Source organism: Rattus norvegicus, chromosome 6 (assembly GCF_036323735.1).
Source record: "Rattus norvegicus strain BN/NHsdMcwi chromosome 6, GRCr8, whole genome shotgun sequence".
Taxonomy (NCBI): Eukaryota; Metazoa; Chordata; class Mammalia; order Rodentia; family Muridae; genus Rattus; species Rattus norvegicus.
The window spans coordinates 138,187,000-138,207,736 of record NC_086024.1 but is presented as its reverse complement, the minus strand read 5'-3'; the positions used below and the strand labels follow the sequence as shown (position 1 = coordinate 138,207,736).

Sequence of the window (20,737 nt, the reverse complement as noted above, 5' to 3'; positions counted from 1 at the left end):
GCTTGGAAGGGACCAACCTTGGAACCAGTCCTGTCAGCATCATCTTCTAAAACACAAGAATTGAGTATGTAAATGGCAGATTTTGGATCCCCAGGGTAAGACAGACTTCAACCAGGCCACGACCTGGGCAATCATGGCCCAGCTGAAGTTGACTGAATTATTCCAGTGGCCTTCACATCGTCTTGCCAGGTTCCTTCTTACCACTTCCATGAACCCTGGGATACAGAAAAGAACTGTGCTTCTCGGGATCTTGGGACAGAACTGTCTAATTGGTGGGATCCTTAGGTAGATCTTTCTTCCAGTCACGGGTATAATACAATACACTAGATTCTCACATAAAGGAAAAAATTCACACACAACTCCGGCCAGTCCTGAGGCCTAGACACCACCACCTCTCTGGAATTCTGAGCTCTATGCTGGAGGCACAAGAGAGGAAGGCCTGGACTTCATGGCCTCTGTGTAGCCCTAGTAGGTGCAGAGGCCCCTAAGCCGGGGTTGGGTGACCAGCAAGGACCTCCTGGAGAGGGATCTGATGAGTAGATTCCACCTGGGACAGAAGGAAAAAGATGAAAAGCAACAGAGGTGGAAGGGCACTGGAGAGAGCCATGGTATAGCAGGTTTATCTTGCAGACCTGACATCTGTCCATGACTCTGAGACTTAGCTAATGACAGCTGGGGCAGCAGTCCAAGGAATTACCATGCCCCCTAACACCAGGCTCCTGGAGTGTGGAGTGGGTCTACTCCAGAGCTCCAATACCTGTTTCTCCATCACTTCTCAGCCAATGAGAAATCGGTTTCCAGACAGGAAGAAAAATGAAGGCAGGAAGGAAAAGTGGGCACCTGTTCTTCTGTGAGTGGCAGGAAGTTCTCAAAAGACTCAGGACTTTGGCTTCTAACTTCCTGTGGATCATTGATGTCTCTAAGGTCTCTGTCTGCTTTGTTGGTTTTGTTTGTTTTTGGTTTGGTTTTTTTTTTTTTTTTTTTTTGGTCAATAAAACGTTTTTTCAAACATTCCACAATCTCTGTGTTCTTCCTATGTGAACCAGCCCTGGTACTTAGAAACAGCACTGTTAAGTAGACCAGTGAGTCATGAAGAACATACTACCTCTCCTGGTCCTGTGTCCTACCAGTTCTCCTCTAAGGGTCCCTTCACAGCTGTGTGCCAGCTCTGCTATCCTATACCAGATAGGTCCTCCGTCTTTCTTCCCTATGGGCAGTTTCTTCCCAGCCAGAAGCTGCCTTTGTCCTGTAGGTTGCCCACTCATGGCCTCCCACACCAGCCACACAAACTAAGAAGCAGGTGTCTCAGTGACCTCAGGCTCAGTGATAACATTTCTATGGAAAAGTGAAGGAATAAGAAAGAGAAGAAATACTCCAGAGTCAGGGAAGAGAAAGATTATAAGGGATGTTTGCTTTCTCAAGTATGTTTGGAGAAGTTCCAGATCAGGCGTTGACAAGGTCGGGTTCTCAGCAGGGCTCTTCTTGCCTGGTAGGTGCCTTCTCCTCCTTGTGACCTCACAGGCTTTCCCTCTGTGTGTGTCTCTGTCTTGATCTCTTCTCATAAGTACACAGTCAGGCTAGAAGAGGTACACCCTAGCCCTAATTATAACTTATCAGTTTATGACCCTGTCTGCAAACATAGGTCATGGTGGCTTAAATGTCATTTGCTGAATCTTCTGGGGACAGAATTTAGTCCACATCAGCTCTCCCTATGGACCCCAAAAGTTCATATCCTTCCCACATATAATGTCCCTCACCCCATACAAACACCCCAAAGTCTCACCCTTCCACCATCAGCTCTGTCTCAATTCTCCTCCAAGACTGCTAGTTAGGTAAGTGTGAGATGTGGGTGTGACTCATTCAGGATCAAGTTCAAGCCATGACTGTCAGGAAAGAGGTTTAGGCCGTCAGCGCAGAGCAGATTCCAGGACCATCTGAGCAGTTGCTGAGGTTCAAAGGCAGATTATAGACTGATTCCTTGCTATAGAGAAGATAGCCCATTGTGATCCTCTCATACTAGTTCAGTGATAACAATTCTATGGAAAGTGAAATAATAAGAAAGAGAAGAAATACTCGAGTCAGGGAAGAAAAAGAACCTGCAGGGGCTGCCAATTGTCTCTTGTTCTGCTGGGCGTGTCTGTGCCCTACTAGAGTTGGATTCTGTCTTCCCATGGAGACAAGGAGACACCGGCTCCATGGCCTGAGATAGCACCGTAGAGGGGCCCAGAATTTGCTTCTGGAATGTAGGAGTGTTAGCACCAATGGAGAGCTAAGGTACACAAAGGCCTCCTAAGCAAAGACCCAAAAACAGGAGCTAGGTGCTAAGTGTGCAGTTGAGTTCTCAGATGGTGTTTAGATGTCCTCAGGTATATCCTTGACTGTTAGAGACTGTTCAAGCCATTATGACCTCTAGTGATGGCTATATGAGGGAAATCAACTGGGCTGGACTGGTCAAGAGAAGATCCTGTCACCACAGCTACAGTGGTGAGGGGCTGGGTGGGGGGCAGAATCCAAACTGGCCAATGCCATTACAGTTTCTGGTATAGGGAAAGACATGCTTTTCCTCGGACAGAGAAGCAGCAGATCCCTGTGAGTGGTATTGCTGCTGGGGAAGCCATAGGGAGATGGACCTCGGAGGGATTTGTTGCTCATGTGCAGACAGCTGCAAGGAGCCTGGGCTTTGGCCAAGCACACTGGGCAGCCGCTACAATGCTACACACTTTGGGAGTTAGGACAGTGGAACCTAGACTACAAAGAGGACAGCTGCACTAACCCTGAGAAAAGTTACTTAATTCTTCACAAACCTCTGTTTAATGTGTGACCAAACATCCCTCCCTGCAAAGCGAGGGAAGAAGAACATAGAATAGTGAATTTAAAGAACATTTAGGCCTGGGACAGTTTCCTTGCTCAGATAAGAGGAAATGTTTGTTTTATCTCATAGTTCAAGTGTACAGTCTGTCACAGCAAGAGTCTTAGTTTCATTTCTGTTGCAATGATAAAGTACCCTGAAAATAGCAACTTTATTCAGCCTGCTGTTTAAGGTTACAGTCTATCACCGTGAAAAGTGAGAGCAGGAACTTGAGGCAGCCAGTCATTCACACAATCAGGAACAGAGAGAGGGGTGTGCACGTGCCCACTACCCAGTGACACGTGACGTTAGAAAGGAAATTTGGTGGGGATAAAAGAGGAAATGGAGGAGAGGGAGTAGGGACGGATTTTATATATTACATGTATTATGAAATTCCCTAACAATAAAGAGAGCTACAAACGGCTCATTAGGAGAAGGTACAATGTGTGAAGCTCTTCAGTGGGTTATGAAGTAGGGATGGTGAAGCCCAGGTGCACTGAAAATGAATTTACCCCAGAAGCCGCCCTTCATATGTGCACCATGACATGTGCACGCACACACATGTACACAATTATACATAGACACATTCAACATAAACACAACATACATGTACATACACCACAACACCACACACACACACACACACACACACACACGAAACACATACATAAACACACACAATCATTCATGGACACACTCAACATAAATACAACACACCACATGCCCTCATACATACCACACATACACACACACATGCACACACACACACACAAAACACATCAATACATGCACCACCACACACATACCACACACACACCTTCATATACACCACTCAGCACACACAGAGACACAAAAAAAATACATATTTACACACCACACACACATACATAAACACACACAATCATGCATGGACACACTCAACATAAATACAACACACCACATACACTCATACATACCACACACACACACACACACATACAAAACACATAAATACATGCACCACCACACACACATACCCCCCAACACACACACACACACACACACACACACACACACTAGAACACACTAATATAATAATGTTTAAGGACTGCATCATTTTTCTATCTTTCTGCAGGCACTTGTCTGAGGTGCTGAATGTTTTCATGCTCCCATCCTTGCCAAACAGCACTTTATGAGGAGTTATAACCATGCCACAGCCTCAGTGTGGTGCTGACTTAAAAGTTCCTCCACCAAATAAACTATTCCATTCCTTCCGAAAATAGCCAGATACTTTCCCAGAATGTAATACAGGTCATCAGGTCTTGATGAGATCTTGTCTCCCCACCCTGAAACCTCATGAGCTGGATCCTTGCTGTCCTTACCCCCTTTTTAATGTTCCCTGCACTGGGCTTTCTCGTCCCACAGCATCCATGTAAGTTATCCTGAAAGATGCCACATCCTTTCCTCTGCTGACAAATCTGTCCACCTTACTGTTTAAGTTCCTAGAGTAGGTATATTCTGAGAAAGTACTTATTTATATCCAGAGAATATATACATTTCACATAGTTCCTTTTGTTCTGGTTATTGATGTCATTGGGTCCTGAAGTTGTGTTTGGACCTTACAATGACAAAAACCCATCTTTCCCTTTCTTTTACCACCAATTCTATCTCATCTATCTCCCTGTTTCTCTCTGTCCATATCTCTGTCTTTTTCTCTGTGTGTGTGTTTCTGTGTGTGTGTTTGTGTTTCTCTCTCTCTCTCTCTCTCTCTCTCTCTCTCTCTCTCTCTCTCTCTCTGTGTGTGTGTGTGTGAGAGAGAGAGAGGGGGGGGGGGAGACATGTGTGTAGGTGCGAGTGAAGGTCAGAAAAGGCATCTGATCCCTGAAACGAGAATTACAGGAGGTTGAGAACCACCTGACCAGTTACAGAGAACCAAAATCAGGGTCCTGTACAAGAGCAATATGCTCTCTTAACTGCCCCGACATCTCTCCAGCACCCCAGCTTTCTTCTGAGGTCTTGTATGTCATACATAATGAACTCAGATAGGGCACACCCAGTGTAGCTCAGCGTAGCCAGTACAGCCACAGCTAGAGATTTGAAGAACTGGGCCATCCTTCCAGCTGGGCACTGTGGCCTGGTTTCTGCTCAATTAGAGCTTCAATCCTCAAGATGAAGGAATCGAGTCTGCTGGGCCATGGAGCAGGCCTGAGTGCTTGCTCTCTGTGGGCAAGCATGTGTCCTGTTTGTTACCACAGCTAGAAACAGATGCTTCTGCTGAGAAGCTGCCTGCGAGGAGGCTGTTGATGCAGAGTCGTGAAGCGTGGCGACCGCGGCAACCCACATGACAAGGCTGACTTACAGACTGTGGCTTCAGTGCTGGGGCAAACAACAACCAAGAGGTCCTACAGACACTCCAGAGCCACAAGGTCACCACATGTCTGGAGCAGATGGATTTCAGTCAACACTTCTACCACCCAAGAAGCTTTTGTGGTGCTGGGTATAGATGAACTCAAGTAGCAAGGTTCGGGCTGTGCTTGGGAATCCCGGCAACAGAAGGGTTTGCTGGAGTGGTACCACAAGCATTGCTGTAGTGCAATTTCCATCTTCTATGTGGAGAAAAGCCCAAGTACAGACTGTCAGGACAAAACCAGGCAGCTTCCATCCCCAAAACTGCCCATGAGTCTCCAGCCTTGGTACCCTATGGCCTCCGAAACCGCCCAGGGGTGTGTGTATGTGGTCTCTAATGAAAAACATCAAGCCAAAAATCCAGAAAGGAATCTGGGCACAACCTCCCAGTGGCCACAATCCTTCCAGGAAGATTTTCTTCAGTAGGCTGAGGTAAACAGTCTTACGGAAAGTGCCATCCAGTATCTCCAGTGGTCTGGAAGACCCTGAGAAACACTTGCTGACCAACATGGTCATTTGTCTACTCATTACTGCAGGCGTTTGTTTTTTAAGTGTGCATCCGCCTGCGCGTGCCCGTGAGCCTGAGCGTACGCGTGTGCGTGCGTGAGGTGCGGTGCGGTGCGGTGCGGTGCGTGCATGCGTTGCTTGCGTGCGTGTGGGCGGGCGTGCAGGCGTGCGTGCATGTGAGAGAGAGAACACATGCCGCAGGACACAAAGAAACCAGAGGACTTGCAAAAGTCAGTTCTCTCAACAGGTCAGTCCTAGATACGGATCTTCGGCAGCCTTACCCGCTGAGCCACCACACTGGCCCATTCTTTCAGTCATTTCTCCATCCATCTGGCTCTCCTGAGGTGAGAAACCTTGGCCCTCCAATCCTTGCAGTCAGCATTGGAAGCAGATTGACAGTGATGGGCACATAGGAGAGGGAGCAGTGCCAGATGACAGGGCACCGGGAGACATTGCCCATATCTTACAAAGGGTGAAGATCCAAGGACTGGTTTGGGAGCCTTAGGGGATCAGCCAGGGCCTCTGGTGTAGCAGAGACCCAGCACTCCTGGTCAACTGTACCTACAGAGGTTTAATCATTTCTCTTTGGTAGGCTGCTATGACCAATGGATGCTTTGAAAGGTCTGTACTGACCTGTGGGGCTCACGCAGAACTGGGCCTAGCAGGTGGGGTTTGAAGTTTGGCAGCCTCCGTGGGAAGGATGTGAGGAGGTAGACAATGCTCTGGAGAGACTGGAGCCCTGAAAGGGGGGCACTGGATGTTTGCTGCTCAGATTGGGGGTGATGGCCACTCCTGGGTCACAAAGAAAGGCAGGGACTTCTCATGGGATCACTCAGGAAAGAGATCTGGAGAACCTGGAAAGAGAGATTATCAGGAAAGTACTCCAAAGCCCTCTGGGAGCTTTTGCTGAGTCTCTAGGTTGGTACCCTAAAGCTTGCCAGGGCCACAAACCTCTCTTGGTGGGATTAAGCTGCTGCAAGGGTCCCAGATTTTTTTTCTTTCACATTTGAGTTGTTACTTATGGGTGGCACATAAAATTACTCTTGTTTTCCCATCAACGTCGTAGGGTAGGAACCCAAGATCGGAGAACTGATTTCTTCCATATAGTCCCAAATTCACACCCAAGTGACTTGCTTCCTCTCTTAGCTCCTCCCCCACCATCACCACCTCCCAGTAACACTGTCATGCTCTGGATCCATCACCAAGGGCTTGACCCGATGGTTAGTTCAGAGCACTCACGATCTCACAGTCTCTGGAAAGTCCTGCATAGACAGAAGTCCCATCACTTAATCCACTCGAGGGGACAAGCAAATGAACCGTCTCATCGGAGGATGAAGAATCTTACTACCGGGTCCCGACATCAGCTTCCATCCTGCTGCCTTGTCCCAGGAATGTCAGACTTAACACCCACGTTTCCAACCCAACTGCATGGCTAGTCCCTTAAAACTCTTCATTCCCTCCCCAGTCTCTCTGCATCTGTGTCCATATCTGTCTAAAGAACCATCCTTCCGCAATTGGAGCTGTGGCCATAAATTTTGCGTGTGTCATTTATCGGTTGTTTATGTCAACCATCTCCCTTCTCTGTTCCTGTTGTCTGCCTATCACCTCCATCCTCATCACCCTCTGTCCCTATCATATATATATATATGTATATATATGTAAATATATATATACAGTTGATATGCAGGAAATATATATTCAGTTTATATGCAGGATATATATATGCAGTTGATATTGATATGCAAGATATATATACAGTTGATAGGTAGGATATATATGTGTATATGTATATATTGTATATATATACAGTTAATATGCAGAATATATATACAGTTTATATGCAGAATATATATGCAGATTTTAAGTGGACTAGCAAGCCCCGAGCCCTCAAGAACCGCTAGGATCCCTGCCCAGTCATGTTACTGTCATTGGAAGTCATCTTCTGTTTCCACTCCACCACCACAGAAAAGATCCACTTCATCTGTTGGGCAGGGTGGTTGAGGAGAACCAAGACCAGGGCCCTTTAATTCTGTGGAGGAACCAAAGACAGCTCCTGCTACATAGGAGCCTGTCCGGTGGTATGGGGACCAGGGAGAAGTTAGAGGTGTGGAATACAGGGATAGAATGGTGTACAACGAGGGATCATGGTGTAAGGGAGGGTACTGTGAGGACAGTGTGTGAACAGAGTGTAGACAGTGAGAAGAACTTGGAGGACAGCATCCGCAGCATGGGAGAGCAAAGGAAGGTGTGACGACATTATGAAGATATTGTGGGAACTGCACGTGAGTGTGAAAGACAGCATGGGGTAGCAAGGGAGGAGCTGTGGGACACTAAGTGTATAGGAGGGAAGTAGCATGAGACGCTCTAGAGCAGTTGTTCTCGACCTTCCCAGAGCTGTATCCTTTAATACAGTTCTCATGTTGCGGTGACCCCCAGCCATAAAATTATTTCATTGCTACTTTGTAACTGTAAGTTTGCTACCGCTATGGAGTATATTGGAAATACTTGTTGGTATGCAGGATATCTGATATTCAGAGTGGCTACCCATGGCATAAGAACCACTGTGCTAAGTGGGTAGAAGGGCCACCATGGAAATAGCATGGGGACACTAGAAAGACAGCATGATGAGAGTATTGTGATAGCATTGGGATGGTGTGGGGTCTTGTGAGGATAGGGTGGGGACAGAAGAGTAGACAGCATAGGTCGTCACAGGGACAGTATAGGAACAGTGTGAGGACAGTGTGGACACTGTGGAGATGTTGTGGCTGACCTTGAAGAGTGTGACAGCTGCACTGTAGTACACACTGAGCAGGAAGAGGCTGATGTAGATGATGATGGCCGTCCAGACCCCGTCCAGCTCCCTGTCCTGGGAGTCAGCACAGGTCTTGTCCAGTTCCAGCCCTGGACAAAGAGGGTAGTCAGTCTCTGTCCCAACAAGGCTGGGACAATTCCCTCTATGGCAGGTGCATCAGCAATGAGGTACCCACTGGACTGGGCCAGTAGATTGTTTCTGGGGCCAGCCTTCTGCCCTCTCCAGACCAGCAGACTACACTCTCCCAACTGCTCCAACCCAAGTCCCGGACTCAGCCAGACACAAGATGGCAATCTGGACTGTGTAAGAACCCTTCCCACCTGCTCCACTCCTCAGATTTGGGGCTGTCTGGGCTGAATCAGAGCCTGTGACCACTGACCCTCTGCCTATGACCAAGCCCAGAAAGCCAGTGTAATGGTGGACCCCAGGCCTAGTGATGCCTGGCCTTCAGAGTTCCACACTGGGAAGTGAATTGGGCCACTCAGCTATGTGGGAAGGGGACTGTCATCTCTATGGGATGAAAGCATGGGTCTGAAGGTCCAGAAGCAGAATGGCATGAGAGAGTGTGTATTGTGGGACAAGTTGCCTTTGGAATCCTTTGGCAGTGCTATCTGTCTCAGCTGAGCCAGATGTGAGGAAGAGCCTCAGAGAAGGCCTGGTGCCTTGATGGGTCTGAGTTCTGTACTGGGAGCTCCTATGAGGTCTCGGAGTGTAAGGCTTGTGTCTGTGCTCATGCACACCAGTGTACAAGTCTGTGTAAATGTCATGTGGGTTGACCGATGGTCATCAGACTGCTAGGCACTGGAGTCATCTGATGGCTCTGAATTCTGCATTCTGTGTCTTCAAGATAAGAGACATAGGTATCTAGCCCAGAAAACTAGTCTCAAGGAGGAGAGAGGGTCATGGCAAAGGTAGACAGACAGAAATTCCAGTGCTTTGACCTGAGATCCTCTCCCTGGGCACAACTGTTCATCCTGGTTGATCTAGAGAAGAAAATGACATAAGCCTGACCTCCAATGGGCCATACCTCTGCTGAGCATCCTCTCATCAGTTTTCCTGTCCATCTTGGTACTGCTGACCAGATGGGTCACACACAGGTAATAGCCTGGCTCGTCCAGAAGCTGCCAGGCATGATCACTGAGCTCCTGAAGGAAGACAGCTTGAACTATAAGACAGATGTCGAGTTTCACATACCAGTGAACAAAGCTCCAGACTTCCAAGACATGATTGCTGGCTCAGGGAAGTAGCCCTTGACCAAACAACCCATGTTGCCATGGGAACCAGGAAAGAGATGGACAGGGCCATGGCTCTTGCTGCAAAGGGGGGAAGAGATGTGAACATACTGTCCAGCCTGGAGAAGTCTTTTTCTCCATGCAGCCCTGGGTCTTCTAAGATGGGATCTGCTCCTACTCTTCACGAACCTAGCCAGTTTCTGTTTTCTCTGACCCCAGCCCCTACTCTTAGTCTCAGGACCTTGCTTTTCACCCCCATCCTTACACTGTACCCCAGCCCTGCCAGCATCGAATCTGGTCCCAATGGGTTCTTTCCTTCCAATCTATAGGGTTAACTCCCCTGAGCATTCCCACTCTCCCCTGTTCCTGTGAGGCCCCAGGATCAGAATTGTGGACCACAACCCCAGAAATAAAACCCATGGAATCCCAGCCCCCAGAGACCCTCCCTGTGCACGGCCTCCCTCAGTTTAGCAAAGAGTTACTTCTGGACCCCTGCCTAGCTTCTCTCTGCAGCCATATGACCCACTGCTTATAAACACAGCCAGAAGCGCCAGTTCCCTTTCTCCTCTCCACCTGGCTTCACTCTGCACTCTGTACTCTCACTCCAGACTTCACTTTCCTCCTGGAGCCACAGACACTTCTGGGCTCTAGAGAGATTGCATCAGCTGGAGAGGGAATGGCAGAGGCTGCCAAGTAGGCTGGTTAGAGGTCAGACCTGAGAGAAGGTCTTCTCCAAAAAGGTGGTCAGGAGAATGGACATAATCACTCAGCCCCAAGCAATCCAGGAACACTGGGTGACAGCTAGTCTCTACATCTTCTTCTAAGGGTCTCAAGAGGACCACTTCACCTACCCCTACAGGAGGTAACCCAGACCATGTCTGGACTCCCCCTGGTCTCCCCCTACCCCAAACACTGAAACCAACAGAAGAAAGAGGAACCTCAGGAAGTGTCCCGTGTCACCCAGTTTCGATCCTGTTCTTAGTCTGTACTGGGTTGGGAGAAGTGTGATGTTCACACCTCTGGGGCAAGGACTGTGAATCCTGGAAGGATGAGACAGATCTCAGAGCTGGGCTGTTAGCAGCCCAGCACCAATGCAAAAAGAGCAGCAGTCACAAGGTTCCACACGTGAATGTAGTCAGCAGAGAAGCTGGAGAAAGCCACAGCCTAGGGAGAGCAGTGAGCTTTTCCAGACCTAATAGACGGCAGAACACAGGAGGATGAGGAGTTGACAGATCAGCCCCAACAGAGGGGCCTGTCTGTTGCAAAGAAAAGGTGCCTACCTGCAACCTGGTGCCAACCAGGCAGACACCAGACTTTCCACGGACAGAAGCCAAGACCACTAAAGCCGTGCCCACCTACAGACAACCAGAGTAAGCCTCAAGGAGTTAATGGGATAGACCCGGAAACCTGAGGGTCTAGCCAGGCCTAGAGGCCGGTGGACCCAGGACAGCTGAACCAACAGAGAAAAGAAAACCCAGTGGAGCAAGGGCAGAGGCATACAGAATTGAGAGAGTTGGTAAAGAGGGGATGGGGAACGTTCACCTGGGAGGACTGATACACCTATTAGAAAGAGCTAGAGTCAGAGTGGATGCCCTTGTGACTCCCGGCATTGGATAGCAGATCCCAAGAACAAAGCTGAAAGAAGGTAAATTTCTCAAGAGAAAGTCTTCCAGAGGAACTATGGGTACCAGGCAATAAGTAGTACATCCGTAGGAGGGAACCAGACAGTAGTACATCTGTAGGAGGGGACCAGGCAGTACAGCTGCAGGTAGGGACCAGGCAGTATATCTGTAGGAGAGGACCAGGCAGTATATCTGTAGGAGGGGACCAGGCAGTAGTATACCTGTAGGAGGGGACCAGGCAGTATATCTGTAGGAGAGGACCAGGCAGTAGTATATCTGTAGGAGAGGACCAGGCAGTATATCTGTAGGAGAGGACCAGGCAGTAGTATATCTGTAGGAGGGGACAAGGCAGTACAGCTGCAGGTAAGCTAAGGACAGTAAGAGTAGTAGAGAGCCATGATGACTCCAAAAGCTCAGAAGACCTGGCAGAGCAGCTACAGGGAATCCGGGGCTGGTGGAGTTGGGAGGACCAAGCCAAAGAGCTATAGGTAAGCCGAGGCTGGTGAAGGCACAAAAACAAGCTAAGGAGCTACAGAGGGGGCAAGGGCTGTGGCAGGTGTGGCTAAGAGAGGTCCAGGGCACCCCCAGGAACCAGAAAGAGCTTTACAGGAGTTCTAGAGGAGGAAGGAGTTGGGGAGACAGGCTGGGCATCTGTAAAGATAAGGTAGCAGTTGTCACAGTTTGGGTCTCAGAGCTGCCCAGGGGATTAGGGGAAAATTCTGAGAAGCTGTGGGAGAGTAGGGGATGGTAGGAATGTGGAGGACCAGTCCTAGCAGCTGTGGGGAAGCTGGGGATGGTAGGAATGTGGGGGATCAGTCCTAGCAGTTTTGGGGGGAGCTGGGGATGGTAGGAATGTGGGGGACCAGACCTAGCAATTTTGGGGGGAGCTGGGGATGGTAGGAATGTTGGGGACCAGTCCTAGCAGCTATGGGAAAGCTGGGGATGGTAGGAATGTGGGGGACCAGTCCTAGCAGCTATGGGGGGAGCTGGGATGGTAGGAATGTGGGGGACCAGACCTAGCAGTTTTTGAGAGCTGGGAATGGTAGCAATGTGGGGTCCAGTCCTAGCAGCTATGGAGTAGCTGTAGATGGTAGGAATGTGGGGGACCAGTCCTAGCAGCTGTGGGGAAGCTGGGGATGGTAGGAATGTGGGGGACAAGACCTAGCAGCTATGGGTGAGCTGTAGATGGTAGAAATGTGGGGGACCAGTCCTAGCAGCTGTGGGGAAGCTGGGGAATGGTAGAAATGTGTGGGATTGTTCCTAGCAGCTATGGGGGAGCTGGGGATGGTAGGAATGTGGAGGACCAGTCCCAGCAGCTATGTGGGGGGCTGTGGATGGTAGGAGTATGGGGGACCAGTCCTAGCAGCTATGGGAGAGCTGGGGATGGTAGGAATGTGGGGGACCAGTCCTAGCAGCTATGGGAGAGCTGGGGATGGTAGGAATGTGGGGGACCAGTCCTAGCAGCTATGGGAGAGCTGGGGATGGTAGGAATGTGGGGGACCAGTCCTAGCAGCTATGGGAGAGCTGGGGATGGTAGGAATGTGGGGGACCAGTCCTAGCAGCTATGGGAGAGCTGGGGATGGTAGGAATGTGGAGGACCAGTCCTCACAGCTGTGGGGAAGCTGGGGATGGTAGGAATGTGGAGGATCAGTCCTAGCAGCTATGGGTGAGCTGGGGATGGTAGGAATGTGGGGGACCAGTCCTAGCAGCTATGGGAGAGCTAGGGATGGTAGGAATGTGGAGGACCAGTCCTAGCAGCTATGGGAGAGCTGGGGATGGTAGGAATGTGAGGGACCAGTCCTAGCAGCTATGGGAGAGCTGGGAATGGTAGGAATGTGGGGGACCAGTCCTAGCAGCTATGGGAGAGCTGGGGATGGTAGGAATGTGGGAGGCCTGTCCTAGCAGCTATGGGAGAGTTGAGGATAGTAGGAATGTGGGGGACCAGACCTAGCAGCTATGGGAGAGCTGGGGATGGTAGTAGTATGGGGGACCAGTCCTAGCAGCTATGGGAGAGCTGGGAATGGTAGGAGTGTGGAGGACCAGTCCTCTCAGCTGTGGGGAAGCTGGGGATGGTAGGAATGTGGGGGGCCTGTTCTAGCAGCTATGGGAGAGCTGGGAATGGTAGGAATGTGGGGGACCAGTCCTAGCAGCTATGGGAGAGCTGGGGATGGTAGGAATGTGGAGGACCAGTCCTCTCAGCTGTGGGGAAGCTGGGGATGGTAGGAATGTGGGAGGCCTGTCCTAGCAGCTATGGGAGAGTTGAGGATAGTAGGAATGTGGGGGACCAGACCTAGCAGCTGTGGGGGAGCTGGGAATGGTAGGAATGTGGGGGACCAGTCCTAGCAGCTATGGGAGAGCTGGGAATGGTAGGAATGTGGGGGACCAGTCCTAGCAGCTATGGGAGAGCTGGGGATGGTAGGAATGTGGGGGACCAGTCCTCCCAGCTGTGGGGAAGCTGGGGATGGTAGGAATGTGGAGGACCAGTCCTCTCAGCTGTGGGGAAGCTGGGGATGGTAGGAATGTGGGAGGCCTGTCCTAGCAGCTATGGGAGAGTTGAGGATAGTAGGAATGTGGGGGACCAGACCTAGCAGCTGTGGGGGAGCTGGGAATGGTAGGAATGTGGGGGACCAGTCCTAGCAGCTATGGGAGAGCTGGGAATGGTAGGAATGTGGGGGACCAGTCCTAGCAGCTATGGGAGAGCTGGGGATGGTAGGAATGTGGGGGACCAGTCCTCACAGCTGTGGGGAAGCTGGGGATGGTAGGAATGTGGAGGACCAGTCCTAGCAGCTATGGGTGAGCTGGGGATGGTAGGAATGTGGGGGACCAGTCCTAGCAGCTATGGGAGAGCTAGGGATGGTAGGAATGTGGGGGACCAGTCCTAGGAGCTATGGGAGAGCTGGGGATGGTAGGAATGTGGGGGACCAGTCCTAGCAGCTATGGGAGAGCTGGTAATGGTAGGAATGTGGGGGACCAGTCCTAGCAGCTATGGGAGAGCTGGGGATGATAGGAATGTGGGGGACCTGTCCTAGCAGCTATGGGAGAGCTGGGGATGGTAGGAATGTGGGGGACCAGTCCTAGCAGCTATGGGAGAGCTGGGGATGGTGGGAATGTGGGGGACCAGTCCTAGCAGCTGTGGGGGAGCTGGGGATGATAGGAATATGGGGGACCTGTCCTAGCAGCTATGGGAGAGCTGGGGATGGTAGGAATGTGGAAGACCAGTCCTCACAGCTGTGGGGAAGCTGGGGATGGTAGGAATGTGGAGGATCAGTCCTAGCAGCTATGGGTGAGCTGGGGATGGTAGGAATGTGGGGGACCAGTCCTAGCAGCTATGGGAGAGCTAGGGATGGTAGGAATGTGGAGGACCAGTCCTAGCAGCTATGGGAGAGCTGGGGATGGTGGGAATGTGGGGGACCAGTCCTAGCAGCTGTGGGGGAGCTGGGGATGATAGGAATATGGGGGACCTGTCCTAGCAGCTATGGGAGAGCTGGGGATGGTAGGAATGTGGAGGACCAGTCCTCACAGCTGTGGGGAAGCTGGGGATGGTAGGAATGTGGAGGATCAGTCCTAGCAGCTATGGGTGAGCTGGGGATGGTAGGAATGTGGGGGACCAGTCCTAGCAGCTATGGGAGAGCTAGGGATGGTAGGAATGTGGAGGACCAGTCCTAGCAGCTATGGGAGAGCTGGGGATGGTAGGAATGTGAGGGACCAGTCCTAGCAGCTATGGGAGAGCTGGGAATGGTAGGAATGTGGGGGACCAGTCCTAGCAGCTATGGGAGAGCTGGGGATGGTAGGAATGTGGGAGGCCTGTCCTAGCAGCTATGGGAGAGTTGAGGATAGTAGGAATGTGGGGGACCAGACCTAGCAGCTATGGGAGAGCTGGGGATGGTAGTAGTATGGGGGACCAGTCCTAGCAGCTATGGGAGAGCTGGGAATGGTAGGAACGTGGAGGACCAGTCCTAGGAGCTATGGGAGAGCTGGGGATGGTAGGAATGTGGGGGACCAGTCCTAGCAGCTATGGGAGAGCTGGTAATGGTAGGAATGTGGGGGACCAGTCCTAGCAGCTATGGGAGAGCTGGGGATGGTGGGAATGTGGGGGACCAGTCCTAGCAGCTGTGGGGGAGCTGGGGATGATAGGAATGTGGGGGACCTGTCCTAGCAGCTAAGGGAGAGCTGGGGATGGTGGGAATGTGGGGGACCAGTCCTCGCAGCTGTGGGGAGCTGGGGCAGGTGGGAATGTGAGAAAACAATCCTTGAGCTATGGAGGAGCTGGGGATGGCAAGGATGAAAAGGGGCAAATCCTAGCAGCTAGAGGGAAGCTGGGGCAGGTGAGGGCGGGTGTAAGGAACCAGACCTAGAAACTATGGGGGAAGTGGAGCAGGTAAAAATGTGATAAACCAGTTATGCAGTCCAGAGGCTGGTAGGAGTGTAAGGGAGCAGACATAGTGGCTATGGGGAACTGGGATATATGGGAGTGTAAGGGACCAGATTCAGTAGCTATGGTGGAACTTGGGAGTGTAGATGAGCACGCTGAAAAGCTATGGTGCAACTGCAACAGGTTGTCAGGGTGTAAAGAACCAGACCCAGCAGCCATGGGAAACCTGGGGAAAGTAGCGATGTGGGGGACCAGATTTGGCACCTATAAGGGAGCTGGGGCATGTGGACATATGAGGGGCCAGAAGCAGCAGTTATAGGGAAACTTTGAAATATAGGCAAGTGTACCAAGAAGCCGTAGTGGAGCTGAAACAGATCCTAGGTCCTATGGAGGAGCTGAAGAAGGTGGGAGTGTGAGGGACCAGGCCGAGCATCTGTGGAAGGGCTGAGGCAGGGCTCTGGGTCGGATGGGAGTGGCACCCCAGAGAAGCCCTAGAAGCTCTGGCGATGGAGCTGAGCAGTTACAGTGGACTTGGGGCTGGTGGGATCGTAGGAGACCATGTAGCTGCAGAAGAGCTGGAGAAAACAGGAGTATGAAAGACCCAGCCAAGTAGCCACTGAAGAGCTGGGGTGTTATTGGGGTGTGTGGGGACACAGTCCCAGCAGGTTTATAGAGGTTGGAGCCTTGGCAGTATGTGCAGTACCAAACCCAGCAGCTTGGTTCAGGGGCTTGAGTAGAGGCAGGCTAATGGGGTCCACGGTAACCCTAGGCACTTAGGGGACTGGATTGCGAATCTTCAGGGGAGCTGGAACAGGCAAAGTTAAAAGGAATCAAGCACCTGGAAGAAAGCAAGGAAAGATAGGATTGATGGGGATCCAAGAAACTCCCAGGAAGTAACCCCAGCAGGGACATCTGGGAGCTCAGTTCAGACACTGAATCAAAAGCACAGAGGAAGGAGAGGTGGTAGGTTTCCAAGCTATCCTGTCCAGGCCAATGGAGCAGCCAGGAAGGAGGGAAGGAGACCAACAGGAATGGGGCAGCTGTAGCCAGCAGGGTGTGAGAGACAGGGATGAGGCTAGGTGGCTAGCAAGAAGGGCAACTTAGTGGGAGAGGGGTGAATTAACCACCCTGACCTCATGCTGACAGGGGCTGAGCAACAGACAAAAGAATAAGAAAGCCAAGAGCTCATGGCTGGAACTATTCTGGCTGTCTGCTCTGACTGTGTTGAAGGGGCTAAGCACCTGTTAGCTAATGAGGCTAAAACAGTTAAATGAGCAAAGTAGAGCAAAAAGCTCCCACAGCGGAGAGCATGGGAGAACGGGAGACTGTGAGATCCTCGGGGGGTCTAGGAGTTTATCTCAGAGTGAAGAACAGTGAAAAGCTCTGCTTGGGAGTTCTTTGGGGAATGGCGATCATCCTGGGAACTCCCTTATAGACCTCATGGCATGGAGGAGAGCAGGAGCTCAGGCAGACAGAGTAGCTGTGTGTGAGCTGGATAAGAAAGAAAAGAGACAACAGGGAGAGAAGAGAAAAGGGATGGGAAAGGACTCAGGGCTCTACTGAATTCAGGCAGAAGAGCTTGGCTTCAGGATGCTGGGGGCCAAGGAAGGTGTCTGATTGAGCAGGAACATAGTCAGGAAAAGACCCTGGTGCTCACATTCCCAGACAAATCTTACAGGTTAAAGTTCTAGTATCAGAACCCCTCGCTCAGATCCTAGGGGCTTATGGGAACATAAGGCAGGAAGTGAAACCTCTTAGGACAGCACGAAGTAGCCTGTGTTGGCCCACAGAAGAAGAGCAAGGTAACTCTCAGAGTTTGAGCAGGGGATTGAGGAAGGTAGTGTACAGGAGAGGCAGAAAGACCAGAAAGGTCCCCAGAGTAAGAATGAATCAAGAATTTATGTGTGGTTTGGTTCGATGAAGGCAAAGGCAGGGAAGATAGATGAGAAACTGATCCTCTTTCACAACCAAGAACTCATTGTTCAGTGTGAGTTTTGATATATAGAAGGGGGGGGAATGTGCTATTAAAAGTAAAAAAGAATGAACCAGATTCAAAAGGGAAAGGGGACTAAATGTCTTCCTGAATAATGCAGCATACATTCCTATTTCAAGAGCTACCGGCAAGAGAAAGGGACACTTCTGGGATGTGCCCAGTAACATTAGCACTGTCAGAGAGAACCCAGGGCAGTGCGAAGGGTGAGGTGGGGGAGGAAGGTGTCTGCACTCATCAGCGTCTCATCAGGGGGCACTGAGCTGTGTAGAACAAGAGTGGCCAGCTAGGTCAAGACAGAAAGGATGCCCACACACAGAAGGTGTAGGGTAGAGGGTTGGTAGTAATCCCCAGGAAGCAGGGAGCAAGGTCCAAGGAGAGCTAAAGTCACGGATAGAGACCTAGGGCACAGATTTAGGAGCCAGAGTTTGTGTAATGTTAGTAGATTCAGTAGGGGCTTCTGAAGGGCCTCATCACTGAAAGATCAAGGCTCCTAGGGCTGGAGAGTTGGCTCAGTGGTTGCTGCTCTTCCAGAGGACCCAAGTCCAGTTCCCAACAACCACATGGCATCTTACAACTATCTGTAAGAAACTCCAGTTTCTCGAGATTCAATACCCTCTTCTAACAGCACAGGCATCAGGCACACACATAGTACACATAGTCATACATCTAAAATAAAATACCTAAAAAAAAATTAAGGTCAGAGTGCAGGGTCTAGAAGTGGAAGCTGCTGACACCACTTACCCCAGAGCAACTTGAGAAGACACAGTCTTTTTAGAGCAAAGCTAAGGCCAGAGCCTCTCCAAATATCTGAGGCCACGCATGTTGGAAAAGCTCACACTCCCTCCTCTCTTGCAGCCCAAACAACAGCCCCATCTGTCTATCCACTGGCTCCTGGATGTGGTGATACAACCAGCTCCACGGTGACTCTGGGATGCCTGGTCAAGGGCTATTTCCCTGAGCCAGTCACCGTGACCTGGAACTCTGGAGCCCTGTCCAGCGATGTGCACACCTTTCCAGCTGTCCTGCAGTCTGGGCTCTACACTCTCACCAGCTCAGTGACCTCCAGCACCTGGCCCAGCCAGACCGTCACCTGCAACGTAGCCCACCCGGCCAGCAGCACCAAGGTGGACAAGAAAGTTGGTGAGAGGACAACCAGGGGACGAGGGGCTCACTAGACGTGAGGATAAGGCATTAGATTGCCTACACCAACCAGGGTGGGCAGACATCACCAGGGAGGGGGCCTCAGCCCGGGAGACACTGTCTCTGCCTCCCTCCTGGAGGCCTCCTGGAGGCCTCTGCCTATGGCCACCCACCCCCTAAGACATGATCCTCTGGTATAGATGTCTGTGTCATGCATAGGATCATACCAGGGACAAACTTTCCTCTCTGGTTTGGTGCCTTCTCTCCTTGAAAACCCAGTAACATCCAGTCTTCTCTCTACAGAGCGCAGAAATGGCGGCATTGGACACAAATGCCCTACATGCCCTACATGTCACAAATGCCCAGGTAAGTCACTAGACCTGGACCCCAGCTCCACAATGATGGCAAGAGCTGTAAGCATCCCAGCACTGCAGGATAAGCCACGTACTGACCCATTTCTATCTCTCCTCATCAGTTCCTGAACTCTTGGGTGGACCATCTGTCTTCATCTTCCCGCCAAAGCCCAAGGACATCCTCTTGATCTCCCAGAACGCCAAGGTCACGTGTGTGGTGGTGGATGTGAGCGAGGAGGAGCCGGACGTCCAGTTCAGCTGGTTTGTGAACAACGTAGAAGTACACACAGCTCAGACACAACCCCGTGAGGAGCAGTACAACAGCACCTTCAGAGTGGTCAGTGCCCTCCCCATCCAGCACCAGGACTGGATGAGCGGCAAGGAGTTCAAATGCAAGGTCAACAACAAAGCCCTCCCAAGCCCCATCGAGAAAACCATCTCAAAACCCAAAGGTGAGAGCTGCAGGCCGACTGCCTGGGGACTGGGATAGGTATAAGAATGAATGCCCGTGTGGACGGCCATGACCTCTGTGTCTGTTTCTATCCCCACAGGGCTAGTCAGAAAACCACAGGTATACGTCATGGGTCCACCGACAGAGCAGTTGACTGAGCAAACGGTCAGTTTGACCTGCTTGACCTCAGGCTTCCTCCCTAACGACATCGGTGTGGAGTGGACCAGCAACGGGCATATAGAAAAGAACTACAAGAACACCGAGCCAGTGATGGACTCTGACGGTTCTTTCTTCATGTACAGCAAGCTCAATGTGGAAAGGAGCAGGTGGGATAGCAGAGCGCCCTTCGTCTGCTCCGTGGTCCACGAGGGTCTGCACAATCACCACGTGGAGAAGAGCATCTCCCGGCCTCCGGGTAAATGAGCACGGCACCCAGAAAGCTCTCAGGTCCTAAGGGACACTGACACCCATCTCCACCCTTCCCTTGTGTAAATAAAGCACCCAGCACTGCCCTGGGACCCTGCAAAACTGTCCTGGTTCTTTCCGGGGTATAGAGCCTAGGTCACGGGCTTTAAGGTCTGGCTGGGGTTTAAGGCCAGAGTTGTCTTCAGGAAGAGAGTGAGGTTTCCACACTGCCAGACTCAGAGCTCATGAGTCATCAGGGCCTGGAGTGTTGGGGCTTAGCTTTAGGAAGTGCCTATTCCTTGACTTCAAACTAACCAGCAGCTGCCAGACGGAGAGATACACCTAGGAAACCTCCAAGGGAAGAAACACACAAACTCCACCACCCTCTGCCTGTTCCTATCCCCATGTCCCACTCCTCTGCCTATGGGTTTCTCTGAGTCTATTGCACACATGGCCATGGGCGTGCCAGAGACCCTTGCTATCCCTACACTCAACTAAACCCAGGCAGCTTTTCATGGGCTAGGTCTGCACACCCATACAGACTGCCCACTCATGCCTGTGCCACGTGAGACTGAGGCAGATGGCTCTTGCCGCCCAAAGGGAGGGTCTGTTAGCCA

General features: G+C 51.1%; 1 non-coding gene and 1 gene segment (V, D, J or C); both read left to right on the top strand.

The window, feature by feature from the left end:
• LOC103692723 (Ig gamma-2B chain C region-like) overlaps nucleotides 1-20,243 on the top strand; it is a 160,847-nt gene extending 140,604 nt beyond the window's left edge. The window contains 4 exon segments of the C gene segment in view: nucleotides 18,627-18,911; nucleotides 19,215-19,277; nucleotides 19,387-19,716; nucleotides 19,816-20,243. Of these exon segments, the coding sequence occupies nucleotides 18,627-18,911; nucleotides 19,215-19,277; nucleotides 19,387-19,716; nucleotides 19,816-20,138 (1,001 nt within the window).
• LOC120093476 (small nucleolar RNA SNORA40) lies at nucleotides 17,672-17,796 on the top strand. The gene has a single exon (XR_005486522.1). It is a non-coding gene; the product is annotated as a small nucleolar RNA SNORA40 (small nucleolar RNA).
• Nucleotides 20,244-20,737: the final 494 nt, after the last annotated feature.